The following is a 14,611-nucleotide window of genomic DNA, read 5'->3' as shown; positions in this document are numbered from 1 at the left end:
TTCTGGCTTATAACTGAGCCACTGCATTGAACAAACAGGTTGCAGTCAGTTTTATGTCTGAACAGGACTGAAATAAAATATTAAGGCTTAATGTTCCATTAATATAAAATTCTTCCATGCTTGATGCGTGAACCCTAAGTAAGGCGTTTTGTTGAATATTCTCACAAAAAAATTTATGTTTAAAAATCGATTCGGCCGCATATCGAATTGATTCGAGAATTGCGCTGTAATATCGCGATATATTGCCGAATCGATTTTTTCTAACACCCCTAGATATGAACATTAAATAAATCGAAATTAGGATGATATCATTCACGTGAACTTGGCGCCGCTTGTATTGCAAATAAAGCCAACCGCATACATCCTTACAAGTTTGGCGGTGATCAACACCTAAAGCTAGCCAATGAAAATTATTTTGTGGAGGGAGGAACACACGCACACACGGACACGCACACACACACACACACGCTTGGCTGAACTTGCACAGTGCACACACAAGAGATTTACTTGCGGGTCAGCGAGAGACTGACGTGTGCTGGCGTCAAGCGTAGAATACAGTATATAAAGTACACAAATATTGTGTTTTACAACATTACTGGACTACATTTATCATTCAAAATCTACCAGGGGATAGCTTATAGCGAAGCTGTTGGTAAAGATGTCCATTGATGTGAATAGGAGCGAGCCTTGTCTTCCAATACTGTAACCCATACGTGTCAAAGTCCGGTCCTCGAGGGCCACTATCCTGCATGTTTTAGATTTTCCCCTCCTTTAACACACCTGATTCAAATGATCAGCTCATCAGCAAGCTCTGCAGGTACCTGATAAAGATCCTGATGATGTAACAAAAGAAAAGATCCGTCCGTCTTCTTCCGCTTATCCGGGGTCGGGTCGCGGGGGCAGCAGCTTTAGCAGGGAAGCCCAGACTTCCCTCTCCCCAGCCACTTCAGCCAGCTCCTCCGACGGGACTCCAAGGCGTTCCCAGGACAGCCGAGAGACATAGTCTCTCCAGCGTGTCCTGGGTCGTCCCCGAGGCCTCCCGCCGGTAGGACATGCCCGGAACACCTCCCCAGGGAGGCGTCCCGGAGGCATCCAAACCAGATGCCCGAGCCACCTCAACTGGTTCCTCTCAACGTGGAGGAGTAGCGGCTCGACGCTGAGTCCCTCCCGGATGACCGAGCTTCTCACCCTATCTCTAAGGGAGAGCCCGGCTACCCTGCGGAGGAAACTCATTTCGGCCGCTTGTATCCAGGATCTTGTTCTTTCGGTCACGGCCCACAGCTCGTGACCATAGGTGAGGGCAGGAATGTAGATCGACTGGTAAATCGAGAGCTTTGCCTTTCGGCTCAGCTCCTTCTTCACTACAACGGACCGATACAGCGTCCGCATCACTGCAGATGCTGCACCGATCCGCCTGTCGATCTCCCGCTCTAACCTACCCTCACTCGTGAACAAGACCCCAAGATATTTGAACTCCTCCACTTGGGGCAGGATCTCATCCCCAACCCGGAGAGGGCACTCCACCCTTTTCCGACTGAGGACCATGGTCTCGGATTTGGAGGTGCTGATCCTCATCCCAACCGCTTCACACTCGGCTGCAAACCGCTCCAGTGAGAGCTGGAGATCACAGCTTGAAGAAGCCAACAGCACCACATCATCTGCAAAAAGCAGAGATGCAATGCTGAGGCCACCAAACCGGACCACCTCAACGCCTCGGCTACGCCTAGAAATTCTGTCCATAAAAGTTATGAACAGAATCGGTGACAAAGGGCAACCTTGGCGGAGTCCAATCCTCACAGGAAACAAATTCGACTTACTGCCGGCAATGCAGATCAAACTCTGACATCGGTCGTACAGAGACCGAATAGCCCGTATCAGGGGGCTCGGTACCCCATACTCCCGAAGCACCCCCCACAGGACTCCCCGAGGGACACGGTCAAACGCCTTCTCCAAGTCCACAAAGCACATGTGGACTGGTTGGGCGAACTCCCACGAACCCTCGAGGACCCTGCTGAGGGTGTAGAGCTGGTCCACTGTTCCACGGCCGGGACGAAAACCACACTGCTCCTCCTGAATCCGAGTTTCGACCTCCCGACGGACCCTCCTCTCCAGCACCCCTGAATAGACCTTACCTGGGAGGCTGAGGAGTGTGATCCCTCTAAAGTTGGAACACACCCTCCGGTCCCCCTTCTTAAAAAGGGGAACCACCACCCCGGTCAGCCAATCCAGAGGCACTGTCCCCGATGTCTACGCGATGCTGCAGAGACGTGTCAACCACGACAGCCCCACAACATCCAGAGCCTTTAGGAACTCCGGGCAGATCTCATCCACCCCCGAGGCCCTGCCACCGAGAAGCTTTCCAACCACCTCGGCGACTTTGACCCCAGAGATAGGGGAGCCCACCTCAGAGTCCCCAAACCCTGCTTCCTCAAAGGAAGGCGTGTTGGTGGAATTTAGGAGGTCTTCGAAGTACTCTCCCCACCGATTCACGACGTACCGAGTCGAGGTCAACAGCACCCCATCTCCACTATACACAGTGTTAACGGTGCACTGCTTTCCTCTCCTGAGACGCCGGATGGTGGACCAGAATTTCCTCGAAACCGTCCGGAAGTCGTTTTCCATGGCCTCACCGAACTCCTCCCATGTCCGAGTTTTTGCCTCAGCGACCGCCTAAGCCGCATTCCCCTTGGCCAGCCGGTACCTGTCAGCAGCCTCCGGAGTCCCACAGGCCAAAAAGGCCCAATAGGACTCCTTCTTCAGCTTGACGGCAACCCCTACCGCTGGTGTCTACCAGCGGGTTCGAGGATTGCCGCCACGACAGGCACCAACCACCTTACGGCCACAGCTCCGATCGGCCGCCTCATCAATGGAAGCGCGGAACATGGTCCACTCTGACTCAATGTCCCCCGCCTCCCCCGGGACAACGGAGAAGCTCTGCCGGAGATGGGCGTTGAAACTCTTTCTGACAGGGGATGCTGCCAGACGTTCCCAGCAGACCCACACAATACGTTTGGAAGCGCGGAACATGGTCCACTCGGACTCAATGTCCCCCGCCTCCCCCGGGACAACAGAGAAGCTCTGTCGGAGATGGGCGTTGAAACTCTTTCTGACAGGGGATTCTGCCAGACGTTTCCAGCAGACCCTCACAATACGTTTGGAAGCGCGGAACATGGTCCACTCGGACTCAATGTCCCCCGCCTCCCCCGGGACAACGGAGAAGCTCTGTCGGAGATGGGCGTTGAAACTCTTTCTGACGGGTTTCTGCCAGACATTCCCAGCAGACCCTCACAATACGTTTGGGCCTGCCTGGTCGGACCGGCATCTTACCCCGCCATCAGAGCCAACACACCACCAGGTGGTGATCAGTTGACAGCTCCGCCCCTCTCTTAACCCGAGTGTACAGCACATACGGCCGCAAATCCGATGACACGACTACAAAGTCGATCATCGAACTGCGGCTTAGGGTGTCCTGGTGCCAAGTGCACATATGGACACTCTTGTGCTTGAACATGGTGTTCGTTATGGTCAGTCCGTGGCGAGCACAGAAGTCCAATAACAAAACACCGCTCGGGTTTCGATCGGGGGGGGGGGGGTTCATTTCTCCCAATCACGCCCCTCCAGGTCTCACTGTCATTACCCACGTGCGCGTTGAAGTCCCCCAGCAGAACGAGGGAGTCCCCAGGGGGTGCGCTCTTCAGCACGCCCTTCAAGGACTCCAGGAAGGGTGGGTACTCTGAGCTGCTGTTCGGTGCATAAGCACAAACAACAGTCATGACCCGACCCCACCCGAAGGCAGAGGGAGGCTACCCTCTCATTCACCGGGGTAAACCCCAACGTACAAGCGGCTAGCCGGGGGGCAATGAGTATGCCCACACCTGCCCTGCGCCTCTCACCGTGGGCAACTCCAGAGTGGAAGAGGGTCCAGCTCCTCTCGAGAGGATTGGTACCAGAACCCAAGCCGTGTGTGGAGGCAAGTCCGACTATATCTAGTCGGAACTTCTAAGCCTCGCACACTAGCTCGAGTTCCTTCCCTGTCAGAGAGGTGACATTCCATGTCCCCAGAGATAGCTTCAGTAGCCGGGGGTCGAACCGCCAAGGCTCCCGCCTTTGGCTGCCACCCAACTCACTGCGCACCCGACCCCTTTGGCCCCTTCCACCGGTGGTGAGCCCATGGGAAGGGGGACCCACGTTGTCTTTTCGGGCTGTGCCCGGCCAGGCCCCATGGGTATAGGCCCGGCCACCAGACGCTCGCCTTCGAGCCCCACCTCCAGGCCTAGCTCCAGAGGGGGGCCCCGATGACCCGCGTCCGGCCGGGCAAGGGAAACGAGGATCCAAAGTTTGTGTTCATCATTGTGGTCGTTTGAGCCATGCTTTGTCTGGTCCCTCACCTAGGACCTGTTTGCCATGGGTGATCCTACCAGGGGCATGAAGCCCTGGACAACATAGCTCCCAGGCTCATTGGGACACGCAAACCCCTCCACCACGATAAGGTGATGACTCACGGAGGGGCAAAAGAAAAGATGTGATTAAATAATAAAGACGAAGATTCAAATGATCAGTTCGTCAACAAGCTCTGCAGGTGCCTGACAATGATTTTGATCACTTGAATCAAGTGTGATGGAGGAGGGAACACACAGTGTTATGCTGGAAATATTGTGAAAGAAACAGACACATTCTGGAATTTTAGGAATTTCATGTCCGGCCATTTGGGGCTGGCGGCCGGTCCCCCACTACACCTCTTCAAATTTGACCTTTTTCATCAAACATATGCAAATTTATATTATTCCCTTTCTCCAAGGTCTAAAATAACTAAATACACCAGTTATTTTGATCTTGGACCTTGGCTATACCTGCCTCAAGAGCCATGTAGTTTACTTTTGACTTTTTTCAATTGCATTTGTACTTAAATCGCGATTTGACAAAATGCGATTACGTAATCGTGAGAAAATGCGATTTAAATCCATTAAAACAGAGTGGAAGGAGGGAAAGTGGTGTTGGGAGCAGGAACATCACCGCTGTAACTAAAGCCTGGCGCCATAAGTGCATGTAATCTTGGTGAGTTTTTTTGTCTCATGAGACGTTGAGATGAGTGTCTAACATTTTTATCTGTCTGATCTTTGTTTTAAAACAACACTTCACCGATGTGAGTTTTGAGATTATGTCGATTCATAAATCATTTCCGGTTTAATACATTTTGTAGAAACTTTATTTGGGCGTACGCCGCCATTGTTATTTACGTCGCAACGCATTCAGTGCGTAGTGACGTAGAATGGCGGCTGTCTCTCTGGCGAGCAATGTGAAACGCCTATAAAGAAAGCAAGGTAAGCCTCGTAGCGTTCCTAAAGAAACAACACGCGATCAGGAGATGCCCCCAAACCCGCACTGAATGCGTTGCAAAGTAAATAACAATGCTGGCGTACGGTCAAATAAAGTTTCTACAAAATGTATTAAACAGGAAATGATTTATGAAAAATTGATCTCATAGTTTTGTTAGTAACAACCAAATAAATAATATAGAACAAACTTGTCATTACAGTCGGGGTTCTTTTTAAGACCAAGGACATGTATATGAATGGACTAGCAATGTAGCTTACTCGCCATCGCAAGAAGTGAACCCATTGGTGGCCATTCTACGTTGCTACTCGCTAAGGCCGTCTAACTTAAAAACTTAAAAAAAATAATAATAAAATTCTGCGGCGTTTCACATTATTTTCTGCCTCTATGGCGAAAATGCCACTGTGTATGGCATAGGGTTGTACTAAGACTAAGAAATGTGATACATGCCCATTTAATCGGTAAGAATGCAATTGCACGATCTGTGCAGAACGTTGGCCATATTTGTTTGCCAACTACGGCAACTACACTAGGTCAAAATATGTAGAAAGTGCCCACAAGTCGCTTTTTATTATGTCACGCCTGCTCTTTGCTGATTGTTTCTTTCAACTGTCTGTTTAGTCAGGTTTGCCCCATCTCTGAAATGTGCTTTGTTACGACTGTGACAAGACTCATTCACTGGAATAAGTCTGGTTTCCAGGCTGATTCTACCCGCTTCTGCTGTATGTATAGAAACCCATGTTTTTTCCATTGTAACACTGTCAGTGTTGTTGTCTAGGTCTACCCCGTGCCCACCCCGAGAGCTACCATTCCTATATGTGGAACAATTTTTTCAAGTACATTGACATTGATCCCACCAATGCTCATATCCTGGATGGTAACGCTGAGGACCTGGAAGCAGAGTGCCAGGCCTACGAGCAAAAAATTGCTCAGGCTGGAGGAATCCTATTGTTTGTTGGAGGTTAGACAAATTGTTTATCATTTCTCTTTTTTTTTTGTCTCTGTTGAAACATGAGCCTTCTTCCGCTCAATGTTTCTCCGTGTTCTTCCTATGTTGCAGGTATTGGCCCTGATGGCCACATAGCATTTAATGAGCCAGGCTCAAGCCTTGTCTCTCGAACCAGAGTGAAGACGCTGGCCAAGGACACCATTGTTGCAAATGCTCGGTTCTTTGGCAATAACCTCTCCAAAGTTCCTACCATGGCTCTGACTGTCGGAGTAGGCACTGTCATGGACGCCAAGGAGGTCAGATATTGTTGTTTGACTTTTGTTTTGACTGTTTTTAACTGCTTTAGACTGTTGTTGTTTGATTCAGTCAGGGTAACTCGCATGGTATGTTTGGCCCAGTTTTTGGAATTTACTTAAATCATGTTAGATTTAGATAGATTTAGAACAGTTCTACAAAGCATATTAACATGTTCTAATACACATGTGTCAAGATCCGGTCCTCGAGGGACTGAGTCCTGCATGTTTTCGAGGTTTTTCTACCCCAACAAACATTATTCAATGATCAGGATAATTATCAGGCTCCTGCAGAGCTTGCTGATGAGCTTGAATATAAATCAGCTCGAGGACCGGACTTTGACACCACTGTTCTAATACAATCCTCGACAGGTTTTGTTTTATACTACTACTACTAATCATTATAATAATAATGCATCAGAATTATTTAGCGCTTTTCTGGACACTCAAATGACACTTCACAATAGATACTTTATTCATGCACTCACTCATTCACACTCTGGTGGCTATATCTATATCCAGGCCTCTAAATTAACTCCCGCCAACCTACCAAATGCGGGTTGAAATTAATATTGGAGGGTCATCATAAATATTTACTAGCCAATTTGGTTGGTAATACAAATTTCAAGGCTCGACGTAAGCTTACAAGTCGTTGTGCAGTCGTGTGCACTTTTGCGGAAAACTAGCTCTGAGAATGTCATTTGTGCACAGTTAAAGGCACTGTTGTTGTCGGACCTCGTCACAATAAAAGTGCTTTGACCTCTGAAATGTGTCGTTACTTTTATTTTGGAGGTGCTGCGGGAAGCGTGTCACGACGTGTCTTCCTTCTGGACCTTCACAATGAATGTTAGCATTTTAGCAAGCTTCCACGTCCCTCGCCTCGAACTCAAGAGTGACGTTAATCAAAATAAGAGTACAGATTTGCCAAAAAACGGCCACCATGAGGAGCGATTTGTTGACAATTCTGTTCCACCAATAACCATTAAAATCGCGACTCCACAAGCACCATAAGACAACGAAAAAGAAAAGATACCGGTAAGTCACAGCGACACACTCGCCTAGTGTAATTAATAGCGCCAACAATTATATTTGTCTTATTTCACTAGTGAAAGTGTTGAAAGAAACATGCAGTCTTGGCAAATCAAGTCAAGGTCTGTCGGGAGCACCAAACAAATTAAGGTGAGAAACGGTGAACAGTTATATAACATTTGTATGTGAATGATGCAAGTCTAGAGATGAGCACTTTTCTGACGTAAATCAATCATTAAACATGTCTTTAAATGTGTAGAATTATAAACTGAAACTGAACCATACTCTCATTTTAAAGTGTTTAAAATGTTAAATAGAAATATGGCTGCATCTTTTAGTCATTGATACAGTAATTTCATAATAAATCATAAAATTTAGTATTTAATATTTGATTTGCGTTGGTCATTTTTCTGCCACTATATGGCATTTGTAAGACGTCGGTGACAGCTCAGTGCATTTTTTTTCATCTAATCTTTAACAGTAACATTTTTTAAATCGTAAACCACAACTTGACCCTAGTCTGCACAAATATATGCATTATTATTAAATTTATTACTGCTAAATTTTGATGTGGACGTGTTGCGACTGGAATTCCCCCATTAATCGCGGGCTAAGAAAAAATGTGTGCCGTTAAATGAACTTAATTTTGACACCCCTAATAAAAATACATAGTGGATTTGCATTTGTTGTTGTAGTCTTTTATTAATCAGCCGCCTAACAGCCAAGCATCCCCCCGCCACCCCAACCCACTGGGTTGCCGGTCTGCAAAAGTTGTGGACTTGTAGGAACCATTCTGTGGTGGAAAAAGTTGGGGACCACTGACCTAAATCACATAAGTTCTTACATCAATAGGTATGACATCGTACTGCTAAAAACAAAGCTAGGTATTCTATGTTTTCTTTTCTGTTAGTGGTGTCACTGTTCTGTTTAACGAAAATGTTTATATATACACTGTATGTATTTTTTTTTTTTAAATTGCCGAGTCTCCATGCATATTTTTTTATTATTATTAAATTTTAACTTGGATACCTATATTCCCCATGATAAAAGACAAGTATGATTTCACTTCATTTCCTCTTTGCTTAAAGCTCTGTCACGGCACTACATACCCTATCTCTTCATTATTTCCTCTTTGCTTAAAGCTCTGTCCCGGCACGACATACCCCATCTCTTCATCCTCAGCTCACAGGGCGAAATTTGGTCACATTCTGTTACATTCTGTGAGCTGTTAGCACTCTTTGACGGCTGATTCTGAACCAATTGTCTGTACCCATTTTTAGAAAGAAGAAAGAAACACACAGGTTCAGAAATGCAAACAAAGTAAAAAAACAAAAAGGTACCATGTCGAGCAGTACACCCATTCCATACACACAAGTTTCATACAGCTTTGGACAGAAGGGTAAAGCTGCATGATTAGCACAGTGTGGAGAGCCTCGACTTTGTGTCAGAGCCCTGGAATTAACTCCTCCAAAACGATGATCAAGACATGCAAAGAACAACAACAATTAGAAGAATCACGTGTCTTCAGCTGAAAGCCATTGTGCAACTGAAGCTAGTACTGTACTAGAAAATAGTACTTGCCATTGGACAAGTGTCAATCGCAAGTAGAGCTGTTGGTACCTTGTGGGAAAAAAGCCACTGTTCAAGCTTTTCTGAGTTCTTATCTTTCTCCTCTGACAGATGACTTCAGCTATATGGGATGAATTAATCTCCATCCTCTGCCTCTTCCCAGGTAATGATTCTGATCACTGGTGCTCACAAAGCCTTTGCACTGTATAAAGCTATAGAAGAAGGAGTGAACCATATGTGGACAGTATCTGCATTCCAGCAGCATCCGCACACCATCTTTGTATGTGACGAGGACGCCACGCTGGAGCTACGAGTCAAAACAGTGAAATACTTTAAAGGTACAAATGCAGCCAATGTGGCTAACCGTCAAGCCTCACCTAATACTTCATACAGTCTTAAAAATGTGTTTATAATGCTCTTATTATTATTAGGGGTGTCAAAATTTGAGTGTTAATATTGAGTTAATTTAAAGTTACTTTAACGGCACAATTTTTTTTTAAGGCTTGATTAACAACTGCTCTTTATTTGGAAAGCCTCAACTAGATGAATTCCAGTCGCGACGCAGCCGAAACGTCCATGTCAAAATGACCCAATAGAAATGCACTGGAGCTGAAATACACAATGTTTAACTCATTTGCTCCCAAAAACGTGTGTTCTATTTTAAATGTCTTAAATGTCCCAAAGATGTATTTATACGTTTTTTAATGGTTTTTTTTTGGTTTGTCTTAAGCTAGAGCATACCGAAGGCTTTGATGCAGCCTCTGAATTGCAGAGAATGGGTGAAGCAATGGTAGTAATTAGAAAACCGGCCAGAAGGTGGCAACAGAGTATAAGAGGTCAACCTCAGCCATGTTGCAAACAAGCTCGTTTACCCACAGTTCTAAACAGATTTGTGAATAATGATGAAACTTAGCTATATTCTAATACTAATTGCTGCAAAACGGAAACAGATAGAAAGAAGAGACTAATCTTTCTTTTGGTAGGTTCCATGTTTTTATAACAATAGAACACAATATTCTGTCGGCCTTGCAAAATCAGTCAAAATCTAGTAAAACAGCTGGGAGCGAAGGGGGTTGCTTCAGTGAAAATGGTTGGGAGTGAATGAGTTAAGGAGCAGAAAGTGAGAGTGGAGGAGCCATTTGGACTGTGTAGCACCACCACCGCTTTTTTTCTTTGAAAGAACACGCTCGGTAGTGTCGGTTAGCACCGAGCTTAGTTGCTACAGCTCTCCAAGAGGGTGTCCATTGGCACTCTCAAACCCTGTGAGAGCCAAGAGCCGAGTGGACGCCATCTTGTCACTTGGAGTGACTCCGGGCCACTTGATCTTTAGATGTGAGGCGTATTTTTTTCAGCAACTCCAGAAAATAGCTTGCAAGTGTAACACACCGATGTTTTCTGGTTCACTTGCAGTAAAGCTGCGTCACTTTACAATGTGCATCCAAGAACATAAAATAAAAGCATTCAACGTCGTGCAAAGGAGTCACTATAACACAATTTAGCAGTAATACATTTATTAACAATGCATACATTTGTGGGGACGGGTCAAGTTGTATTTTACAATTTTAAAAATGTGAAGAATTTCACCAATTACTTCATGTTAAAAATTAGACAGCTCCTAATGTGAAAAGAAAAATGCACTTAACTGTCACCATTGTGTTACAAACGCAATTATGCCATCTAGTGACAGAAAAATGACCTCAACACAAATCAATGTCACACTCTTAATTTTAAAACAATGTTATGAATCATGAAATTACTGTATCAATGACTAAAAGATGCAACCATATTTCTATTAGGTTAACATTTTTTCCCACTTTGTTAACAAGAGTATGAAAAATTAGAAAAAAATATTTTATTTTACATTTTATTGTAAAGTTCAATATAAACTTACATATAAAATGTGCAATACATTTGCGATTAATTACAGGTTGATTATTGAATCCATACAATTAATTATGATTAAAAATGTTAATCGCCTGACACCCCTAATTATTATATATTATTATTTAAGTGTTTGTGCGTGTGTAATTGATTTTTGCATATGTGATTGCCATTATAGGTTTGATGCATGTCCACAATAAACTTGTGGATCCTGTGCTCAGCGTTAAGGACCACTAATGCTGAAGACTACCAAAGAAGACACTCTCTTTCAACTGTTGAGATTGGGCACAGCTCAATTTTCAAACCAATCATATAGTTAACATTAGAAGGGATGATAACAACATTGTCCTAAAAATCACTGTGGGTTGTTAATGAATGTGCAAGTGTGTCTATTGCAACTGTTGCTGATCCTTCAACAGTACACAACATTGTTATACCTTTTTGATGGTCTTTTGTGCAAAGATACCAAGTGTTAAAATTTGGGTTTATAGTGTTACAGGCATTGCCATGTTTCCGCTGTTAAAGGGAAGTGAAAAATGTTCCAGAGAGGGCGAGACGACGTGCAGTAGTTAAGTGTGAGTGAGTGAGTGGCTATCACAAGCTTGGTCTGTAATATCACAAGTTTTGATTAGCTGGCGTAAGATTTAACAACCTAATGATAGCGCTAACTTTTGTTGAAGCTGATCCCTCAATACTAGCTTCAAGCACGTTTGACTACAGCGCAGGCAGCTACTTCAGCTCTGTGGCTGGTGAGCTAGCATGATGGCTAAACATCAGTCACTCATCATCACCCCATTGCCAACAAAAGGGCTACAAGTGCAAAACTCTTCAACAGTATTGGAGCAGCAAAGTTCAATTCCTTCATTTTGTTCTATACTGAAGACATTTTGAGTTTCAGATCAAAAGATTAAATCATTCAAACCCAAAAACGTATTAATATTTGTTTTTATAATTTGTCCTTCACTCCCTAAAACGTATTTATAGGTTTGAAAAATAAAAATACAATAATGCTAGAGAATATAGATACAGCTTCTGACATTAGAGGTTGCTTAAAGCAATAGCAGTTATTACCAAAAAATGGTCAGCAGGTGCCAGCAGAGTATAAGAGAGCAGCCAGGGCCATGTTGCAACAAGTCCTTTTTCCCAGTGTTTTCAACACATTTGTGAATAATGATTAAACTTAGCGTGTCGGTGGAATTGAGGCAGCAGGGTCTGGGGACTCTGAGGTGGGCTCCCCTATCTCTGGGGTCGAAGTCGCCGAGGTGGTTGGAAAGCTTCTCGGTGGCAGGGCCTCGGGGGTGGATGAGATCCGCCCGGAGTTCCTAAAGGCTCTGGATGTTGTGGGGCTGTCGTGGTTGACACGTCTCTGCAGCATTGCATGGACATCGGGGACAGTGCCTCTGGATTGGCAGACCGGGGTGGTGGTTCCCCTTTTTAAGAAGGGGGACCGGAGGGTGTGTTCCAACTTTAGAGGGATCACACTCCTCAGCCTCCCAGGTAAGGTCTATTCAGGGGTGCTGGAGAGGAGGGTCCGTCGGGAGGTCGAAACTCGGATTCAGGAGGAGCAGTGTGGTTTTCGTCCCAGCCGTGGAACAGTGGACCAGCTCTACACCCTCAGCAGAGTCCTCAAGGGTTCGTGGGAGTTCGCCCAACCAGTCCACATGTGCTTTGTGGACTTGGAGTAGGCGTTTGACCGTGTCCCTCGGGGAGTCCTGTGGGGGGTGCTTCGGGAGTATGGGGTACCGAGCCCCCTGATACGGGCTATTCAGTCCCTGTACGACCGATGTCAGAGTTTGGTCCGCATTGCCGGCAGTAAGTCGAATTTGTTTCCTGTGAGGGTTGGACTCCGCCAAGGTTGCCCTTTGTCACCGATTCTGTTCATAACCTTTATGGACAGAATTTCTAGGCGTAGCCGAGGCGTTGAGGGGGTCCGGTTTGGTGGCCTCAGCATTGCATCTCTGCTTTTTGCAGATGATGTGGTGCTGTTGGCTTCTTCAAGCCGTGATCTCCAGCTCTCACTGGAGCGGTTCGCAGCCGAGTGTGAAGCGGTTGGGATGAGGATCAGCACCTCCAAATCCGAGACCATGGTCCTCAGTCGGAAAAGGTTGGAGTGCCCTCTCCGGGTCGGGGATGAGATCCTGCCCCAAGTGGAGGAGTTCAAGTATCTTGGGGTCTTGTTCACGAGTGAGGGTAGGTTAGAGCGGGAGATCGACAGGCGGATCGGTGCAGCGTCTGCAGTGATTGGGACGCTGTATCGGTCCGTTGTAGTGAAGAAGGAGCTGAGCTGAATTACCGGTCGATCTACGTTCCTGCCCTCACCTATGGTCACGAGCTGTGGGTCGTGACCGAAAGAACAAGATCCCGGATACAAGAAGCCAAAATGAGTTTCCTCCGCAGGGTAACCGGGCTCTCCCTTAGAGATAGGGTGAGAAGCTCGGTCATCTGGGAGGGACTCAGTGTCGAGCCGCTACTCCTCCACGTTGAGAGGAACCAGTTGAGGTGGCTCGGGCACCTGGTTCGGATGCCTCCTGGACGCCTCCCTGGGGAGGTGTTCCGGGCATGTCCTACCGGCGGGAGGCCCCGGGGACGACCCAGGACACGCTGGAGAGACTATGTCTCTCGGCTGTCCTGGGAACGCCTTGGGGTCCCATCGGAGGAGCTGGCCGAAGTGGCTGGGCAGAGGGAAGTCTGGGCTTCCCTGCTAAAGCTGCTGCCCCCGCGACCCGACCCCGGATAAGCGGAAGAAGACGGACGGATGGATTAAATTTAGCTATATTCTATTGCTAATTGCTGCAAAACAGATACAATTAAATACACGTTTTTCCTGATAAAAGACTCTAATCGTTCTTTTGGTAGGTTCTATGTTTTTACAGCAATAGAACACAATTTTCTGTGGGCCTTGCAAAATCAGTCAAAATCCAGTAAAACAGCCGGAAGCGAAGGGGTTACTTCAGTAAAAATGGCTGGGAGTGAATGAGGTAATATGAGATAAAACTTAAGAATTAATGTGTTTATTTCATAGTATTTACATCTAGATGTGTTCAGTATAGAGCACCTTTTGTTTGATTGTATTCGGTTTAGGTGAACGGTATGGGATTTTTAATAGGTTTTAGGTGAATTAATGAGCACACACTCACACCCACGCACATATGCACACACACACATGCACATACTCACACACATACAAAAAAAGATAAAAAGAAGAAGAATAAAAAAGATAATAATAAAAAAGCGCAATGATGATGACATGTCGAATCGAAGACTACTGAATGAACAATACCGAGCTCTCAATGTTTTTTTTAAATAGATGCAGATGACTCATCAGCAAAAAGAATCAGAAGGCCAGATTGGACTTGCAAAGAAGCACTGAGATTAGCAACAAGAGTTTTGGAATAAAACTTTATGGACCGATGACATTAACCTTTACCAAAGTGAGTGAAAAGCCAAAGTATGGAAAGGCTCCGCTTGTGATGTAAAACATGTAAGTTCATCTGTGAAGCATGATGGAGGTACTGTAAATGTCATTGCTTCATGGGCTTGCGTGGCTGCTTCCGGA

The 14,611-nt window shown here is 45.8% G+C and overlaps 1 protein-coding gene across 4 annotated transcripts in view; it reads left to right on the top strand.

Annotated features, from left to right (window-relative positions):
- Positions 1-11,551, top strand: part of LOC144048747 (glucosamine-6-phosphate deaminase 2) — a 267,445-nt gene extending 255,894 nt beyond the window's left edge. For 3 of the 4 annotated variants that reach the window (XM_077561223.1, XM_077561137.1, XM_077561050.1), the window contains exons 4-7: positions 6,113-6,295; positions 6,395-6,579; positions 9,338-9,512; positions 11,234-11,551. In XM_077561223.1, the coding sequence (XP_077417349.1) occupies positions 6,113-6,295; positions 6,395-6,579; positions 9,338-9,512; positions 11,234-11,292 (602 nt within the window). In that variant the 3' untranslated portion in view covers positions 11,293-11,551. Of the gene's footprint in view, positions 1-6,112; positions 6,296-6,394; positions 6,580-7,368; positions 7,612-7,682; positions 7,754-9,337; positions 9,513-11,233 lie in introns of those variants that run through there. The other variant, XM_077561310.1, reaches the window with a different exon arrangement.
- The last annotated feature ends 3,060 nt before the right edge of the window (positions 11,552-14,611 follow it).

The sequence above is a fragment of the Vanacampus margaritifer genome, chromosome 1 (assembly GCF_051991255.1).
Source record: "Vanacampus margaritifer isolate UIUO_Vmar chromosome 1, RoL_Vmar_1.0, whole genome shotgun sequence".
Lineage (NCBI taxonomy): Eukaryota > Metazoa > Chordata > Actinopteri > Syngnathiformes > Syngnathidae > Vanacampus > Vanacampus margaritifer.
This window is presented reverse-complemented; position numbering and strand designations above follow the sequence as displayed.